The sequence below is a fragment of the Lissotriton helveticus genome, chromosome 2_1 (assembly GCF_964261635.1).
Source record: "Lissotriton helveticus chromosome 2_1, aLisHel1.1, whole genome shotgun sequence".
Taxonomy (NCBI): Eukaryota; Metazoa; Chordata; class Amphibia; order Caudata; family Salamandridae; genus Lissotriton; species Lissotriton helveticus.
This window is the reverse complement of record NC_136059.1, coordinates 389,168,649-389,186,389: the sequence shown is the minus strand read 5'-3', so window position 1 is coordinate 389,186,389 and position 17,741 is coordinate 389,168,649. Positions and strand designations below refer to the sequence as shown.

The window sequence follows — 17,741 nt, the reverse complement described above, 5'->3', positions numbered from 1 at the left end:
TGAATTGTGTTATTTCTTGTTTAGGTTAGCGAGTGGATGTACAAGTAATTGTAGAGGTGAGTAACTCATTGTATTTGTGGTTGCATATCTGTATGACTGGTTGTCTGTGTAGTTGTATTACTCAGTGAGTGGGTGTATGGGTGTGCAAGTGGCTCAGCCAGTACTAGAACACATTGAAGATTGTACTGCCTGTGTAGTTGGCTGTGCAGCTGGCTGAATTGCTTTATGGGTGTATAAGTCAGTGGGTGAGTATTGCATGGCAAAGTGAGTGGGTGTCTAACTGGCTACATGATTTTTACATTGAGTGAGTGTTTTTGTGTGTAGTTATGAGTGTGTGAGTAGTTGTGTGAGTGAGTGTATGAGAGGTTTGTATGGGCCTGTAAGTGGGGTGTAAGAGTCTTTAGATGGAAAATGTCATCCGCGATGTCATTTGAGATGTCATCAGTAATGTCACTGACGATGTCATGAGTGATGTAATATATGAGGTCATAAGCAGTGCAGTGTGGGGGCTTAAGTTATAGTAACGGCTGGTAACTATAATTGCTGAATTTCTGTGGCTTTGGGCAAGTAAATTGAGTACCCAACTATAACGTCCCCGTAACTTTTGGCTTTTTCACTGAATTTCTACGTTTTTTTTTTATTCTGTTTCCTAACTTGAACGTCCATGTAACCTTTGTTTTTTTCTGTGAATTTTATGTTTTTTTAAATGCTGTTGTACGTTGTACAGTGCCTCCCCTACTGCCAGGCCTGGTAGCCAAACTCTTGCATTGTTCCTAGTTCATATTAAAAGGGCAGAAGAATGAATAGGTAGTTTGAGAAGGGGACAAAAACAAAGGAGAAGTGAGTAAAATTTTTGAGAAAAAGCAAAGATAAAGTACTCTAAATAATATAAAACAGCAAGGAGAAAGCAGTGGGGCAAAAAGGAACAACGGGGGGCGTGGCTTAGGCGGCAATGAGCTAAGAAGTGCCCTCTGAGAGCTCCGGTCGCCCTGCTGCCTGTTTCAGCAATTATTAGCGGATTTTGGGGGCTGTGCAGGGACCCCAAAGTGCTAGGGGGACCCCCGGAGGGAGCAATCTCTGGTGACGTGACGGCCCGGCGGAGCGCCTCGCTGGGAGCGCAGAACGGTCTCGGTGCAGGCCCCCGCGGGTGACCCGGACCCGCCATTTTGGCTCCCTGACCGGCGGCTGGCCCCTGTGTATTGGACTCGGCTGTGGGCTATTTGCGGGTCCCGGCTGGGGCCTGGACGGGCGAAGGAGAGCGCTGGGGTGCGATCCTGCTGGCGGAGGCATCAGTGTAGTCTAACAGGGGCAGGGGCCTGGGCAGAGGCCCCGATAATCGACGGAGACTGCGGGAGCCTCGGCCTGCCGTAACCGGAGGTGGGCTGTGAAGCTGCCGGGTCTGCTCGAGGTGATTGGGGAGCCCCTGAAGTGTGGAGAGGCCTGACCGAACGGCCTACGACTGCTGGCAAGGCGAGGCGAGCGAGACCCCACCCTGTGCGCTGGCGCCCTGGTGCAGAGCTGTGCCCGCCATTTTGATGCCCCGGAGCCGGAGGGGTTGCCAGTGTCTGTGAGGAGCCCGGGAGGCACGACAGCGGAGGGCGCAGTAGCGCCGGAGGACTGCCTCTGTGGGGGGCCCTGACCTGGTGTGACCGGCGGCGCTCCTGGAAGTGGCAGAGCGGAGCTGAGAGGGGAGCGGAGTCTGGAAGCGGGCGCCCCCTGGAAGTGGCAGGGCGGCCTGAGGCGGTGAGGAGTCCTGGTGCTGACCTGCCGGGTGGTGCGGCTGTGCTTCGAGACCGGCGCTGGACGCTACTGGTGGTGAGCGGAGAGGCCTGTGAGTGCGGAGACCCTGCGAGCTGGACTGTCTGGGGGGCGAGGCAGCGCCACAGCGACGAGACGGGCCCGGGGTGACGCTGCAGCCGCCATCTTTGTCCCTGGCCCTTGTGTGAGCCAAGACTGGCGGTGGTCTCATCGTGTGGTTGTGGAGCCCTGGGACACTGGAGAACAATCGGAGGTGAGGCGTATCCATTGGGGGTTACGGGGGGAGTGACTGCATGCGGAGGGTGCCCCCTCGCTCCTGGTGCCCCTGGTGGACCCCGACCTGGACTGCTATCCTGCGCCCCTCCCCCCCGCCCCCCACGAACAGGGGCCTACTTTGGCAGCTGCACCCGGCGAGGTAGAACTGGACACTGCGAGCCTCTGCGGTGGGGACGCTGAGCACCCCTGAACCCTCACCACCTGCTGCCCTCCACACCTGCGAGTCCCTAGGGGAGCGAACCCTTCCTGTGTGGGATACATCTAGGCCCAGGGCCTCTGAAACTGGTGCTGGTCTCACCTGTCTGGGGCCTGTCCCCCTAGTCTGGTGGCGTGCGTCTAGCAGGGGGTGCGAGGCCCTACCGCCGCCTGGAACTGCTGCAGGGTGCGATCTGGTGGTGAGGTGGGGTGCTGCTTGTTGCTGGACACTGCCCTGCCCCATGACTCTTGCAGGCGTTACTCTGGGTGCGGTGGGGTGCTCTTGAACTGCTTGGGTGGAAGAGCCGGTTGGAGAGTTTGTTGGAGCTGCGGGCTTTGGGCCCTGGGGTGAGGGGGTTATTGCCCTGGTCTCCTTGAGTGGACTGCTGCTTCTTCCCACTGTGGCGCTGGGGAGGGTGCGTCGCCTGGGGCCTCAACTTCTTGGACTGTGTGTGCGCGGGCTTTTGGTCCCCTGCCGGCCTGCTGCTCTGCCCCGGGCGCGACGCGCTGAACTCCACCCTGCGCTGTTGGACCCCATCTTCTGACTGCACTGGCTTGGGGCGCCCTCCCCTCTGGGCCTGGAGACACGGACACTTAGCTCCTCGCTGCAGACCCGACTATGACGAGATCCAAAGGGGGCAAGCAGGAACCGGCGGCGTCGGCCAAGGACACGTCGGTGATGGCTATGTGGGGCAAGACCGGAGCGGTGGCGCCAACTGAAGTCCCTTCGTCGATGACGGCAGACTCACCGCCGGTGACTCAAGCGTTCATGGCCTCCTTCATGTCTGATCTCAAGACGGAGATAGGCTCCTTGCGCACGGAACTCCAAACTTGCGTTAAGGAGTTGCGCAAGGAGGTCAATGAGCTGGGTGATAGTGGACGGCTTGGAGAAGATAGTTGATGCGCGCATGGTGGACCAGGAACAGCTGTGGCAGAGAGTGGCGGCCCTGGGAGAGCAAAACATTGAACTGCAGGTCAAGCAGGAGGATCTTGAGAACAGGATGCCCGGTGACTGGGGTAGTCCGATATGGCCCTGTTGGCCTCTTCTGTTCTTGATATGTCTGGGGCGTTTTTGGCCTCCGGCTGTTTCCTCTCTCTTTCTCTTCCATTTTTTCTTCTCTTCTTTGCTTTCCCTCCTCTGGCCTTCTCCTCTGTTCCTCTCTTCTGGTCTGGCGGGTGGTGGGGTAGGGCTGGGGTGGCGGCCGTTGTCTGGGTGGTGGGAGCGGGCTCTTTGGCACCTTCCTCTGGTTTCCTTCTTTTGCGCTGGTGGGAACGGGGCATATAGGTGGCCCCAGTTTGACGTTTGCTATGGCTGCGACTATACCAAGTACCCTGAAGGTTATATCACTTAATGTCAAGGGCCAGAACTCCCCTAATAAGCGTAAGCAGGTTTGGCGCTATCTCCTTCAACAAAACCCCGACATCCTTTATCTCCAGGAAACCCACTTACTACAGGGGGATACACACCGCATGGCCCACCCCAAATACCCTCTCCAGTTCTGGGCGGCAGCGGACACCAAAACTGCGGGGGTGGCCATACTGTGCAGGACTGGCTTCAGGCGGGGAGACTCCCGGCCCTTTAAGAGTGGGGATGGGCGCTTCCTCAGGGTTACGGTGTGTGCGGGACGACGCAGGTTCACCTTATGCAATGTGTACGCTCCTAACCAGCTACAAGACCGCTATCTCCAGAAACTCTTGAGGGAGCAGGTACCCTGTGGAGATCAGCACAAGATACTGGGTGGGGACTTCAACCTGGTGTGGGAATCGGACCTGGACCGATGTGGTGCTACCTCCAACGCTTCCGAGGTGATGTCCTCTGCCCTGCGCAAACAGATTGCGGACCTGGGACTATTCGATGTTTGGCGCTACCACAACCCGGACCTTAGAGACTACTCATTTTATTCGCATTCCCACAGGTCTTACTCCCGTATAGACTTCCTCTTCGTGTCGTTGGGGCTGCTCCGCGACACGCTGGGTGCCTCCATCTCAGATATTTCCCTGTCGGACCACGCTCATGTTGAGATGTGTCTCCAGGACCCGGCGGCGTGTCCCACGAGAGTCGCACGCTGGTCCTTCCCACAGAGTGTCCTTCGAGACGCGGGCGATGTGGATAGCATCCGAGAAGCCATAGAAGCCTACTTTGCTTCTAATGATACCCCGTACATGCCATTCCCGGTGGTTTGGTACGCTTTCAAGGCCACGATCCGGGGGAATATCACCTCCCTGGCGATTGCACGCAGGCGAGCCGCCTGCAAACTGGAGGCTGAGCTGGCAGCGTATATCAAGAAAGCTGAGATGCAGGATCGGGAGCGATCGACTCGAGACACTAGGAGGAGACTGGCCACACTTAGAGGGCAGATACGACTGCTGCGCACCAACAAGGCGGAAGGTGCCCTGTTGGCCTTGAAGCAAAAGTACTTTGAGGGAGGCGACAAGGTGGGTCGACTGTTGGCGGGACGTCTGAGAGCACGCGCTGCCAAGGCCCACATCACTAGTGTCCAACTGCCGGACGGATCAAAGGTAGTCTCGGAGGCCTCCAAGCAGACTGCATTTCTGGACTATTATACAACCTTGTACAGGAGCGATCCTGTGTCCATGGATGCGGTAGCAGCTGTCCTGGATGACTATGAGGGGCTGACGTTATCGGCTGGGGACGCGATGGAGCTCGAGAACCTCATCTCAGAGGATGAGATCGCGATGGCAATTAAGAACCTGCCTCTGGGAAAAACACCGGGTCCGGACGGCTTGCCGCTATCTTTCTATCGCACATTTCAGGCCCAGCTTCGGCCTCACCTCCTCAGGCTGTTCAACTACTTTTCGGAGGAGTTGGGTCCATCTCGTGACATGGGCATGGCAGAGATTGCGCTAATACCGAAGCCCGGAAAGGACCCTGCGCTGTGTGCGTCCTACCGCCCTATTGCCCTGCTTAATACGGATCTCAAAATATACACTAAGCTTCTCGCCCAACGCCTAGACCCGTACATGCAGTGGCTTGTGGACCCCGACCAGGTTGGATTTATCCACCATCGCCAGAGGGCAGACAACGTACGCAGGCTTGCGCACCTTGTGGGGAAGGTGCGACATTGGAAAATTCCGGCCTGCCTTCTCTCCCTGGACGCGGAGAAGGCGTTCGATCGGGTGGATTGGGCCTTCCTCAGGGCGGTGCTTCGCAAACTCGGACTGGGTCTGCAGATGATTGCTAGGACTATGGGCCGTACACAGGGCCCCACGCTCGACTTCGAGTTAATGGGGATCTAACACCGGCCCTAGCGATTCACAGGGGCACTAGACAGGGGTGCCCCCTCTCACCCCTCCTATTTGCTCTTGCAGTGGAGCCCCTCGCGGAGCTCATAGGGCGAGATCCGGACATACACGGGATAGCGCACGGAGGGCGGGACAACAAGGTGGCGCTGTTCGCGGACGACCTGATTCTTACTCTCACGCGCCCGCGGGACTCTCTGCCGGCAGTCCATAGAGCGCTTTGCCTCTTTGAAAGGGCCTCCGGTCTTAAGATTAATCACGACAAGTCCTGGGCCCTGAACCTTACCATACCGACGGGCGAGCTCCCCACCCTGAGAGAGGTTGTGCCCTACCAGTGGGCTGAGCGTCACATTAAGTACCTGGGTCTCACCTTGACCCCCTCCCTTGAAGACTGGAGCTCTGTTAATTGGCGGGTTTGCCGGAAGGAGGTGTTAGAAGAGTTGCGGCGGTGGAAACCCCTAATGCTGTCCTGGTTAGGCCGCCTCCATGCAGTCAAAATGTCGATCCTCCCCAAAATTCTATCCGTGTTCCAATGCCTCCCCACTCCCATTCCGCTGCACTGCATACGGAGCCTACAACGCGACCTCACATCCTTTATCTGGGATGGCAAGCGCCCCCGTTTCTCCCAGAAAATCCTAATGGCCCCACGCGATAGGGGGGGGGGCTAGCCTGTCCTCACTTGGTCCATTACTACTGGGCTGCGCACCTCTGATTTGTAATAGAGTGGGGGGTACGTGAGAGTGAAAAAGGATGGCTGCACACACACCATTTGGGACCTGCCATGGCTTCATCGGGCGGCCAGCTCCAGAAGTGCGTACCTTGCAGTGCCTACGTAAACGGTACTGGACATTTGGGATACCGTCGCTGTTTCCAGGGGTCTAACAACGTTCCCGTCCCCGCATACCCCCATTGCGGCAAACCCTCACTTCCCGCCGGCCCACCGAACCCGGGCTTTTGAGAACTGGGTGCAGGGGGACTGTAGGGTGCTTTCCGACCTGTTTGACGGGGGTTCCTTTAAGTCATTCGACCACTGTTGTGAGGAGTTTCACCTGCAGCCTGCTGCGGGCTACAATACGTCCAACTGCGACACTGGGCCTCTGGTGATAATGTGTACAGGGCTGCTACGCGCGCCTTCACCCCCTTCGAACGCTTGGCACGCACCCTAGGGTCTCCCAGATCTACCACATTCTACAACACCCAACACTCCTTCAAGCTCATCCGTACCAGCGTCAATGGCAGAAGGCGGTTGATGCGGATATTACGCCTTCTCAGTGGGAGGCGGTGTGGAGAGATATCCCTAAAGTGTATCGGAGCATCCCGCAACGGGAAAATGCCTATAAACTTTTAACTCAATGGTATTACACTCCCCTGCGACTCCACAAGATGTTCCCCAACGCTTCGCCGCTGTGCTAGAGGTGTCGGGCTGCGACAGGGGACTTCGTGCACATATGGTGGGCGTGTCCGCTCCTCACTGTCTTCTGGAAGGAGGTCCTTAGCCACATCAGGGGGGTGCTGGGATTCCCTTTGCCTGAAGCCATAGGTACGATCCTGTTGGGTATTAGACCATCAAACCTTAAGGCCCTAACCCGTAGCGACTGGTGTGTAGCACTACAGATGCTAGATGCGGCCAAGCAACTCATAGCCTTGTATTGGAAGAAGACTGACGCTCCTCCAATAGCTTCCTGGTTTGTGCGGCTGTGGCACGTCCTGGCAATGGAGCTCCTAACGGCGCGACTCCAGATGCGCCCCACCCGCTTCGAAACAGTTTGGAAGCCCCTGGTGCGCTATCTGTGCTCCACAGAGCATGCACGACACATGCCCACTAGACTCAGGACCCTACATCTCTTTGAGGATGCCATCGCCCCTACAGACCCTACTAGGTTGCTCCCGTAGGCGACTCCTGTACCAGCTGAGCTCCGGGGGCAGGCCCCTGCTACCTAGTGCTTCTCCTAGACCGCAGGCCTGCCCGCCACACCTGTTAGCGTGCTCACCCTTCTATTTTCTGTCTCTGGCTTATTTCCCCCTCGCTTTCCTCTTCTCTCTCTCTTCTGTAGCTCTCTTCTGTTCTCACGGACCCCTGTTGGGTCGTTGGTAATTACTGGGCTTGTTGCTCTCTCATCTCCTCCCCCTGAACTGTAATTGGGGTTTTCTCAGCGCTGAACAACTTCAACAGCTTCTTCATAGCCACGCGGCCGGACCCTCGGGGTTGTAGGCACGGTGCTGTGTCCGTTACTCTGACTTAACAAATTCTGTTGCACTCTCTTCGCGGCCGGCCTCGGATAGAGGTTGTGGGCTTAACGCTGTGTATTTGTGCCCCTCCGGGGGTTTTGTTCCAAAATAAAACAGACTTGTAATAAAAAAGGAACAACGCAGGTGGTTGGCTACCAGGCCTGGCCATAGGGCAGTGGTTCCCAAACTGTGCGCGGTACCCCGGTGCGCCACCAAAACCAGTCGGGGGCGCCACGGTCACATTTGCTGAGAAGAATCCATTAGGTCCTAATGGATTCTACTGCGCTAAGAAGGCTCTGACAGCGCTGTGGGCGTACTTTATTAAACAGTGAAGTCCTGCAGGGTAGTTCTTTACATATAGCATAATATTTGTGATTAGGAACAAAACAAATGTATCGCTTTTCTCAATGGTCCTAATGATATTTTAAATTTTTTGTAACCAACTTTCCAGTGTTTTTTCTCTGAGAGAGAATGGAACTCCAGAGTGACGAATTTTGCCCTGGTACGATTTTCATATTAATGTATGTTCCCTTGCGGCCACAAGAGGGAGCAGTGAGTCTTTGAGTAGCCAAAGAAAGAGAACTGAAATTTCAGGTTATCTAACATCATACATTAGCAAGACATATAGTCCAATATTCTTGCCTTATTGGATTCGTAGTCATGTATTGATAATGATAAATCAGTCCTACAAGTACCAAACAGCAAATTAAAAATGGAAATGTGTACTCTTCATTTTGTGGTTTTATGAAGAAGACACTTGGAGATGCTCTGGGGAGTATTCTCACTGGGCATCAAAACACTCAAATTAATGTGTCTTTGTGCAATGTAACTGAAGCTCGTGAAAAGCTCTCCAATACCTATGGGTCGATTTTGTGCTATATAAAACTACCCAAAAAAAGTTACAACCCATGCACGTTTTAATTTTGACTACCATTCTAATGTTGACTAAATTGGTTCCACTGTGTAGTAGTAAGTAAACCATTATTAATGAGTGTCAAAAATCAATGCCTTTAATAATTATGTGATAGATAAATGGTTGTGTATATTTGTTTACATACATACACTGATGGCAAGCCCCCAGCACCTGTTCACAGATGGGAAACAACTTGGACAAAATACATTTTGCCTTGTCAATGCTGTGAGTAATTTCTGGCTGGGGGGTGTAGAGGGAAAGAGAGCATCCAATCCACCTGCAAGGTTATATCTCCACACAGGAAGCACTTCCTGAATGTAGTTGCCCTACATGTGTCTGAATATCGGCATTCAGCTCCTGGACACAGCCAGGATGATTTACCCCTGTTGGCCTGAAACTTGGCTTTGGCACACAAATTATAGCTGGACTCGGAATCCTCACAGTTCCCAGTGGAGGACTGTTCACTAAGGATCATGAGTAAAGACATCACCACTTTCACTGTATTGTTTTTTAAAACAAAAAATAGTTTTAAAAATTCCATCTGCAGACCCCAGTGCTGAAGAGTATGGTTTCTGACTTAACCAATTAAAGTTTTTTATTAAACAACTGCTATATTTTTATTTTGTTACATCTATGATTATAATACCTTCATCAGCTTCATCCCAATTATTTTCAGGGAGAAAAATGGAGGTACTCAGAAAAGTTTGGGAACCACTGCCATAGGGGTTTGAGCCAAGGCTGTTGAATGTCTCCCAGTAATGTCCCAAAGACACAAACTTACTTTAAACTCCATAAGCCCTAACCACAAGTAAACAGGTGTTCCCTCCCTTCAGTTGGAAAAATTGTGGTTTTAAAGTGTCAAAGAACTGGTTTCTAAAATTGCGGTTCCCATATACAGTTAATGGAGCTAATAGAGCTGGTGGCCTGTGATGGTGCATGTTACAGAGTTCAGGGGAAGACCAGTTAAAGTCAACTGATGGAACTGGGGGAATAGTGATCCTCTAAATGGGCTGTCACCTGAAAGAGGGTTGTTGGAGTATCAAAGTTTAGGAGTTCATTTCTTTTGAACTGCTGATTGTGCCCAAATGTATTTGTCATAAGAAAACCCACAGAGCATTCAGTGGATCTGGCGGTTGCAACATCACAGTATAACTATAACCGAACTGTAGGTAGTACAGAGCAAGAACATACGATTTTTGAATCAAAGTAACCTGCCTCAGCCAATCGCAGACAATCCAAAGACTTTGGGGCAGATTTGAAAGCCCCGTACGCCACTTTTGCGCTGCCGTTGCGTCACTTCTGTGATGCGGCGGCATAAAGCCAGCGCCATGTTGCGGGGTATTTACAACATTACGCATCTAGGGAGATGCGTAACGCATCACGTTGTAAAGCCCTGCGCCACATGAAACCTGTGTCAGGTTTCATGTGGGCATTCTGGCGCAAGGGGTGGCGTTCCGGCGCAGGAACGCCTCGGAAAAGTGGCTGAGTGAAATCTACAAGATTTCACTCAGTCACTTTTCCGACCCCGCTGCGTCAAAACCTTGCTCCTGCTTGAAGCAGGCGTAAAGGCTTGACACACCTTGTTAGACATAGGCAGGGTTGGCACAGTGCTGGAGTTGCGTCGCGCCCGCAACACAACTCCAGCACTGCACCAACGTTACGGCAGCAGATGTGATACGCATCTGCATTTCCTTGCGCCATAATGTGCCGCATTGTAAATGCGGCGCATCTGTTGTGGTGCAAGGATTGAGATGCGTGTCACAAGTTTCCTCGCGCATCCCTGCTGATTTGCAGGGATGTGCCAGGAAATGTAAATCTGCCCCTTTGTGTAAAGGGAAAAAATCGCCCATGTTACGATCATGCTTAAAGAGTTGGTGCAGGCTTCCACTGAGTAAGACATGGAACAGTAAAATAAAAGCTAAGCTTACCAAAGACACAATCTTTGAATGTGATGTGCAATTGCTCATCAACAGGCTAAAGTAGATAACGAGGTCTGAAAGATTCATGTTTCTTGATATGACCTACGTGAGGTCAATTGGACCTAGCACGTGTCCTCCTGTTGAGGCAGCTCATCTCCAAACTGGGACTCCAGGTCTTCAATAGCAGATAACCGCAGAATGCCTACTTCCAAGTGCTTGGCTTGTTCCCCCCCATCGGTGAGAGTAGGAAGGGAGTAAAATGGGAGTGAGGAGGAGATATCTGCTTTCAAAGAATTGTTCTCACCACGTGCACCTCTGCTAATTTTGCAGGCCGTCTCCAAAAAGTAAGATGAGTATATGAAACTGGACCTAAAGGAGCAGTTTTTAACCATTTTGAAAGACTGGCAGGAAGCCAAGGCCATTCAAAATGAGTGCACTTTTTAAAATCTTTATCTCTGTACTTCCAGAGCCGGGCATTTCTTCTTGTGGTTTATCCATAAAGATGAGGTGGGAGGAGCCACTAACTAGATAAAGGTATCTGTATTCAGAGTAGGAAGTGGTAGATTTACTGGGTTGAATCTTTGATCATTAAACTACTTTCATGGCATTGTAAAAGAGTGTGGTACTAAGCCACATATGATCAAAGTGTATGGCTACTCTACAAGAAGAAGATTGACTGGTTGCTGGGAAGGTCTACAGAAAGAGCTGGCACAGCAGAAAAAAATGTTTCTCGTAATTCCTTTTTTTCATTAGCATAACTCTGACCTTGCAGGGCAGAATGTGGATTCCATTAATCCTCCACGGTGGTCTACAGGACTCTTCATGTGGGAACTGTGGAGAATACCATGTCCACAAGGCAAGATGGAGGAGTAACTTCCATCTGTAGGCCCTCACTTGTATACATAGCACAGGAAAACAACATGTGCTACATGTCATATCCCACAATTCACAACATGCATGCATGCAAGGGAAAAGGACTCCCGTTTATGGGTGCTGACCACATTGAATAAATGAAAGAAGGCGGTCTTCTTGCGGTCACCAATCAGCGGTTTTCCTAGATCATCGTGATGGGCTCCATAGCCACCCCATTCTTTTGGTTGAGGTGCATTAAAGTGAAATCAGTGGCTAGTTAGAATGTCTAAGAAAGTAAGCACTTGTATTACACTTACTGATTGCCAAGCTCCCTGAGATAAATGGGGCAAGTTCAGCAATAGTGAAAAGGGGGGCAGGATCTCCTAGCTGTGCACTGTGTGGGGGTCATTTCACTACACTAGCTGCAATTTGAAAGAGCCAAAGGGTGTGTACAAGCTGGTTGGGAGGGATTATTCTGGCAGTCTTGGTACTAGTGCTAGAAAGTGGAAAGTCACTATTTTGCTGATGTTCTCATCTGCGTAATGCCGCGGGCTGTTACAAAGCGGATGGACAGCCATATAAGCTAATTCTAGGGTGACGAGGCGACCCGATTTTGCCTGGATAGTCCCGGCTTTTTGCCAGTTGTCCCGGCAGATTTCAGGAAATTATGCTCATGTTAGAGAGGGTTGGCTAAAAACGGTGGGAGGTATCTTTTTATGTTTTGCAAAGCAGGGATAGTTAGCAGATGTTACAAGAAAGCAATTTAATTAACGGGTATGCTACTGGCTCCAAAAATTGCATTTTATGTATGTATTTACTGCCTAGTCTGTAATTCTCTGCTAAGGAGCACTGTCATTCTGTGAGCTGGGTTGAAGTGAAATTGTTGTCCTTCTATTTTTGGGAAATGTCCCGCTTTTTGGCTTCAAAATTCTGGTCACACTAGCTAATACCTAAAGCCAGATAAATGACTGGCCAATGGCGGAAAAGAGCATCCAAAACCCCCTTTCTGTATACGTATGCATGTATAAGTTGTGTATTTTGTTGTATGATGGCAATAGCTCTCGCCAAAACGGTGCGTAGACAAGGCCTAAACATTTTTTGTAATTATTTGCTTTAATTATTTTTATTTTTTTAATACAGTGTGGACAATTTTGGCTTGGGCCTTTTACTGCACACTAAACAGATAAAACGCATGGTAGCGTCATATGTTGGAGAGAATGCAGAATTTGAACGACAGTATCTAGCCGGGGAATTGGAAGTGGAGCTCGTGCCTCAGGTAAGATGGACGCCTTGTGTTCATTCTTTTTCTTGCACATCTGCATGCATCGGTAACTTTCTACTTTGTCTTAAGAAAGATGCCTGCACGTTTTATCTCCGATCGATTACTAGCCAGGTTTAGAAATTCTCATCATCTGGCTAATGTATTGCCTACACACAACCGCTTACTTCTGTATATTTAATTAACTTGTTTTGATTAATTTGGTTTTTTTTCTTTGTTACTTCCTCCGCCAACTAACACTATGATATAGCTTGCTTCGTTATAATTTTGCATAAATACAATATATTGTTAAAGGAAACTGCGATGTACTCATAAGTGTAGCAAACACACAGCTTCCGGGTTCACCAAGTGAAAGCTTTAGATTGTTTGTTAAACTTCTCATCAGCTGCGTGAGAGTGAGAAAACTCCTTCCACCGGTTCTACTGCTGTTTCACGCCAAGACAAATACCGAATGCACTTGCCACTGAAGCTGAGCGGTGCGCTTTATGCGTTTAGAGGTGGACTAAGTAGAAAAGCATTTTTTTATAAGTAAAAATAGCTCGTGCAGCGGCATTCTTGTTAAAATATGTTCGACGATTCTCTGAATGCAGCGGCGGGGCCCGAGGCGCCAGAACCCAAGAATCGTGGGATAACTATGAATGACGCGGTATGGGCGCGAAAAGCTGCTTTTGAAAGGGACAGCCTGAGAGAAGATGGACAAAGCGCCATGGGATAAAGGGCGATTAGATGCATACATAGTTCGAACAATGAGGAAATCGGAGCCCTGCCCCCTCCCTGTCCCCCCCCAGGGGCTGCATTTTGAGATCTAAGGTATTTCATAGCTGAGCAGTAGCTTGGAGGTCCCTCAGATTGTGAAGGCGATGCAACCAGAAAAGGTTGAAATGTGAAATAAAAATCTTTGGTAAATTCCAATTTACTAGACCAACTGCTCCGTCTTATACGTATTGAGCATCCTGTTAGTCTTGCTGGCGAAAAGAAACCCATTTGTTTTTGGAACTCCGGATTTTCTATTATTCTTCCTCGCGTTGTTTAGAAATACATTTCTATAAAATAGTGCAACCAATCTGCTCAGTTTGCCACCTCGTGTCATCTAGTAACACGCTACCTACATTGTTGCAGTATTTAGGATTTTTAGTGTTTTTTAAGTGCTGTTGCAAGCATTGCTTAGCAGAGAGCATTTTTTTGTCACAGATACATTGCTGAACATGTTAAGAACAAATACTGCCGCATTAAACATCCACACGAGCGCCCTTTTCAGATAATTCAGCCGGTTGTATGTCGGTACCACAAATTCCCTAACCACGCATGCCTAAACAACGTCTTCTTAATAACGACTGCGTCTTTACATGCATTCCTTTACCATGTATGCCTTTACCACGTAAAGGTCCAAATACGCCTACCCCCTCCCAAACCCCACGCTGTTCCCTCCTCCTGCCCTGAGGCCTAAAACTCAGTCTCTCAACCTGACCGAGCCGTAAAACTGCCCGCCTTCCCCATAGCTCTAAAAACGACCCGACTACCCATTCCCCTCCCCTGCCCTGAGGCCTAATACCGTAACCCCTAATTACAAAAAAACTGCCTGACCCTCCCCAGCCCTAAAAACTACTCCCAACACCCCCAGCCCTGAAAACTACCACTGACCCCCTAGCCCTGAAAATATCCCTGACCCACTAGACCTGAAAACTACCCCTGACCCCCAGCCTGAAAACTACCTCCAACCCCCCCAGCCCTGAAAACTACCTCCAACCCCCCAGCCCTGAAAACTACCTCCAACCCCCCAGCCCTGAAAACTACCTGACCCACCCCAGCCCAGCAAACTACACCAAACCACCCCCAGCCCTCTAAACGACCCAAACTCCCAGCCTACAAAACTACCCCCTTCCCACCCAGCCTACAAAATTATCCACAAACCACCCCAGCCCACAAAACAACCGGACCCACCCACAGCCCACAAAACTACACCCAAACCACCCCCAGCCCTCAAAACTACATGAACCCCCATTCTACAAAACTACCCCGACTCACCCCGAGCCTACAAAACTATCCACAACCCACGCCCCAGCCCACAAAACAACCCAACCCACCCCCAGCCCACAAAACAACCCCTGACCCACCCCATCCCACAAAACAACCCCTGGCCCACACAAGCCCATAAAGCTACCTCGCCCTCTGGCCCACAAAACTACCCCTGACGCCCGAGCCCAGAAAACTTTCCCGACCCACCCTAAGCCCAGAAAACGATCCCAGCCCACAAACCTACCCTCTACCCGCCCCCCCAGCCCCACTTACCTCACCGCAGATCTCTCCCTGTGAGGTCTTTCTGCTTCCATCCAATGCAGCCAGCAGCTAGACCGCGCATTACCTTAGCCACGCACGTGCGTGGCTAAGGCAAACATGGTTTAGCTTGCACAGTCATAACACTTGTGGTTTAGACCGCGGTGTTCTGACTGTTTCCCAATCAGACCCTCCAGGATTTCGTGATTTGCAAAAAAATTGCGAAATCGGCAGTTTTGTAAAAATGCCGCGATTTTTACAAAACTGCCGCGAAATTTGGACGGTTGGTGAGCTCATAGAAGGAGGCCCCTTTTAGGTCTGTGTTGTCAGTACAGCTCTGCCCTAGTGGCTGAGAAGTACATGCTTCGGTATTTATTTGTGTTGAAAACTACTAATATTTTGCTAACTCAAACTGCATTCTGACGTTTAAAAGTGGTTATTTCCATTTCTGCGGCTGTTTGTGATTTCACAGATTTGATGTCGAGTTACATTCAACTGCCTTTTGTACAACAGATAAGGAGCGTTATCTTTTTACATTGAACTGCTTGTGATGTCATAGAAGGCGAACATGTCATGTTTGCATTTCATTGATTGTTTATCACGCCATAAATGAGAACTGTTCACATTTGTCTCTCTGATTGTGTTGTAATAAAGAGCGGTGTTTACATTCCACTGTTTGTGGTGAAATGTGAACACATGCTTACCTTTGATAGCCTGTGACGTCATGGAATGAGAGCACAACGTGTTTATGTTCAACTGTTTGTGATTTCACAAAGGGAAGGAAGAGAGAGATGGGATAGAAGAATTAGGAGTGCAAAAAGAGGCCAAGGCTAAAGATGAGAAACGCAGACTCTGTTAGACTAAAATGTCCCTAAGAGCCCTAACAGGCTGGCTGAGTCTTTATTTCAATTATTTATCTACTTGATACTTTGCGGCAATTCTGATTTTGTGGGGCAATAATATGTTAATTGTATTCCTTAATGCACAAAAATGTGCCAGTCCACTACATACCATGCCTTTTCCTCTGGCTAAATTCCCGCAGGGTTGCTTTGCTGAAATCGAACAAAGGGTAATATTGAGTGTGATAGGCATCACAACACTTACAATCTCGGTCTCTGGGCAAACAGGTGTTTGAAGGGGGATCGCAATTTAATGGGCGTGTTATAATCAGGCCGTATACTTTTATGTATTCACTATCCAAGATACATAGAGAAACGTATGCCTGCAAGCAATGTTACTTATATGTAAATACTAATCAGGGCCTATTTCAAAGTGGAATACTCTGCTAAAACAGTTTTCATTGTTTTAATGCTGAAAATGAATGATCAGGAGTAAAATAAAGTGCTGCAAATATGCCGCTAAATTTCCATATTTGTGCCGCTAAATTTCTATATTTGTGCCGCTAAATTTGCTAATCCATGCCGCTATATCCTGGGGGGTCTGCCCAATTCCTCCTAATATGAAAGTCTTGATTACTAAGCTTGATCAAAGATAATATACAATTTCATTCGCTGTCAACAGTACATTATCTCTGATGATTGTTTTTTTCCATGGGCATCCTGCCTGATCTCTTCCCTTATATTCTTTAAAAATATTATTTTAAAACTATTGTAGAAATTTATCTTGAATATGTGATTTGCAGCAAAGCAAATACAAAAAAATGTAAATGTTTCATCTCCACCTCTTGTCCCAGTTTGGTGAAACAAATTCCACCCTCATTATCAGGAAATGAGCAGTGGAGGTTGTCCCTTTCAGCCTTTTGCTCTGCCCACTGGGTACTAGGACTATAATTATATGGTGTGGTCTGCAGCATTCAGTGCCCATTGAGCCCACTGGACACTTGCAGCTGCGTGTGGTATTTGGTCGCACCATGAAGTATTCCACACTACACCCCTGTACTAAAAGGACATGGTCCTTGGAAAACTGTTACTAAAAATATTTTTTGGGGTTATTCAATTATCTTGAAGAAAACCTACATGTTCAGTGATTAGGTAACTTTAGGATATCTGGTTTATCAACACTCGCTTATGTTGACAAATCATTACCGTACATTAAGTCAGTTCCAGAAATATCTGTGCATCACCAGGCATGTGTGCAAGAATAGACCAGAGTGACCATTGTAGGTACATGCAGCCATTCACACTGTAAGCATTTCAGCAGTGAGCATGTAATTGGAAATACAGAAAAACTGAAACCTCTTTAAGGCTTTAGGTGGGCCCTGTGAAATCTTGGATTATGGAAGATCGTTTGGTTGGCAGAGGGAAGTGATCTTTTTGGGCAACATCTGATTGGGTGGCTAGAAATTAATCTGGTGGTTTTTCCATTAATTCAACGTTCACCTATTCGTAATGCTTTGAAGGTTGAGAGTCTGTATGGAGGAGCAAGTAAAGTGATCTCAAGATTGGGTTAGTGCGGCTGAATCTGGAAGCAGCCAATACCAAATGACCAACCTGATATTAAATAGTCTCAAGTTGACTGACTAAGAGTTAAAACCAAAGTAGATGCAACTTCGATATTAGAGCCACGATCAATTAAATGCCATAATAGTATGTTTGCTCTCCTTAAACCAAAAGGGCACCCAGGGTGGAGTTTCCTAAGGTAAAAATTGCAGATAGAGTTAACTGGGACGAACTGCCTTTCTATGTGAAGAGGTGAGTCAAAAGTAAGTCTTAAGTTCGTGTAGGACTGATAGAGAGACAACTTTGGTGCAGTGATTGGGACTAAAGCCTGCCTTGGCATCCTCTAAAATGTATATGGATTCTGGAAGAGCGTGCAGCTACCTACC

At 49.5% G+C, this 17,741-nt stretch overlaps 1 protein-coding gene across 1 annotated transcript in view; it reads left to right on the top strand.

Moving 5' to 3' along the window:
• OXCT1 (3-oxoacid CoA-transferase 1) overlaps positions 1-17,741 on the top strand; it is a 551,535-nt gene that overhangs the window by 119,254 nt on the left and 414,540 nt on the right. Inside the window, exon 4 of the mRNA XM_078675010.1 lies at positions 12,544-12,679. Coding sequence (XP_078531136.1) covers positions 12,544-12,679 — 136 coding nt within the window. The remainder of the gene's footprint in view (positions 1-12,543; positions 12,680-17,741) is intronic.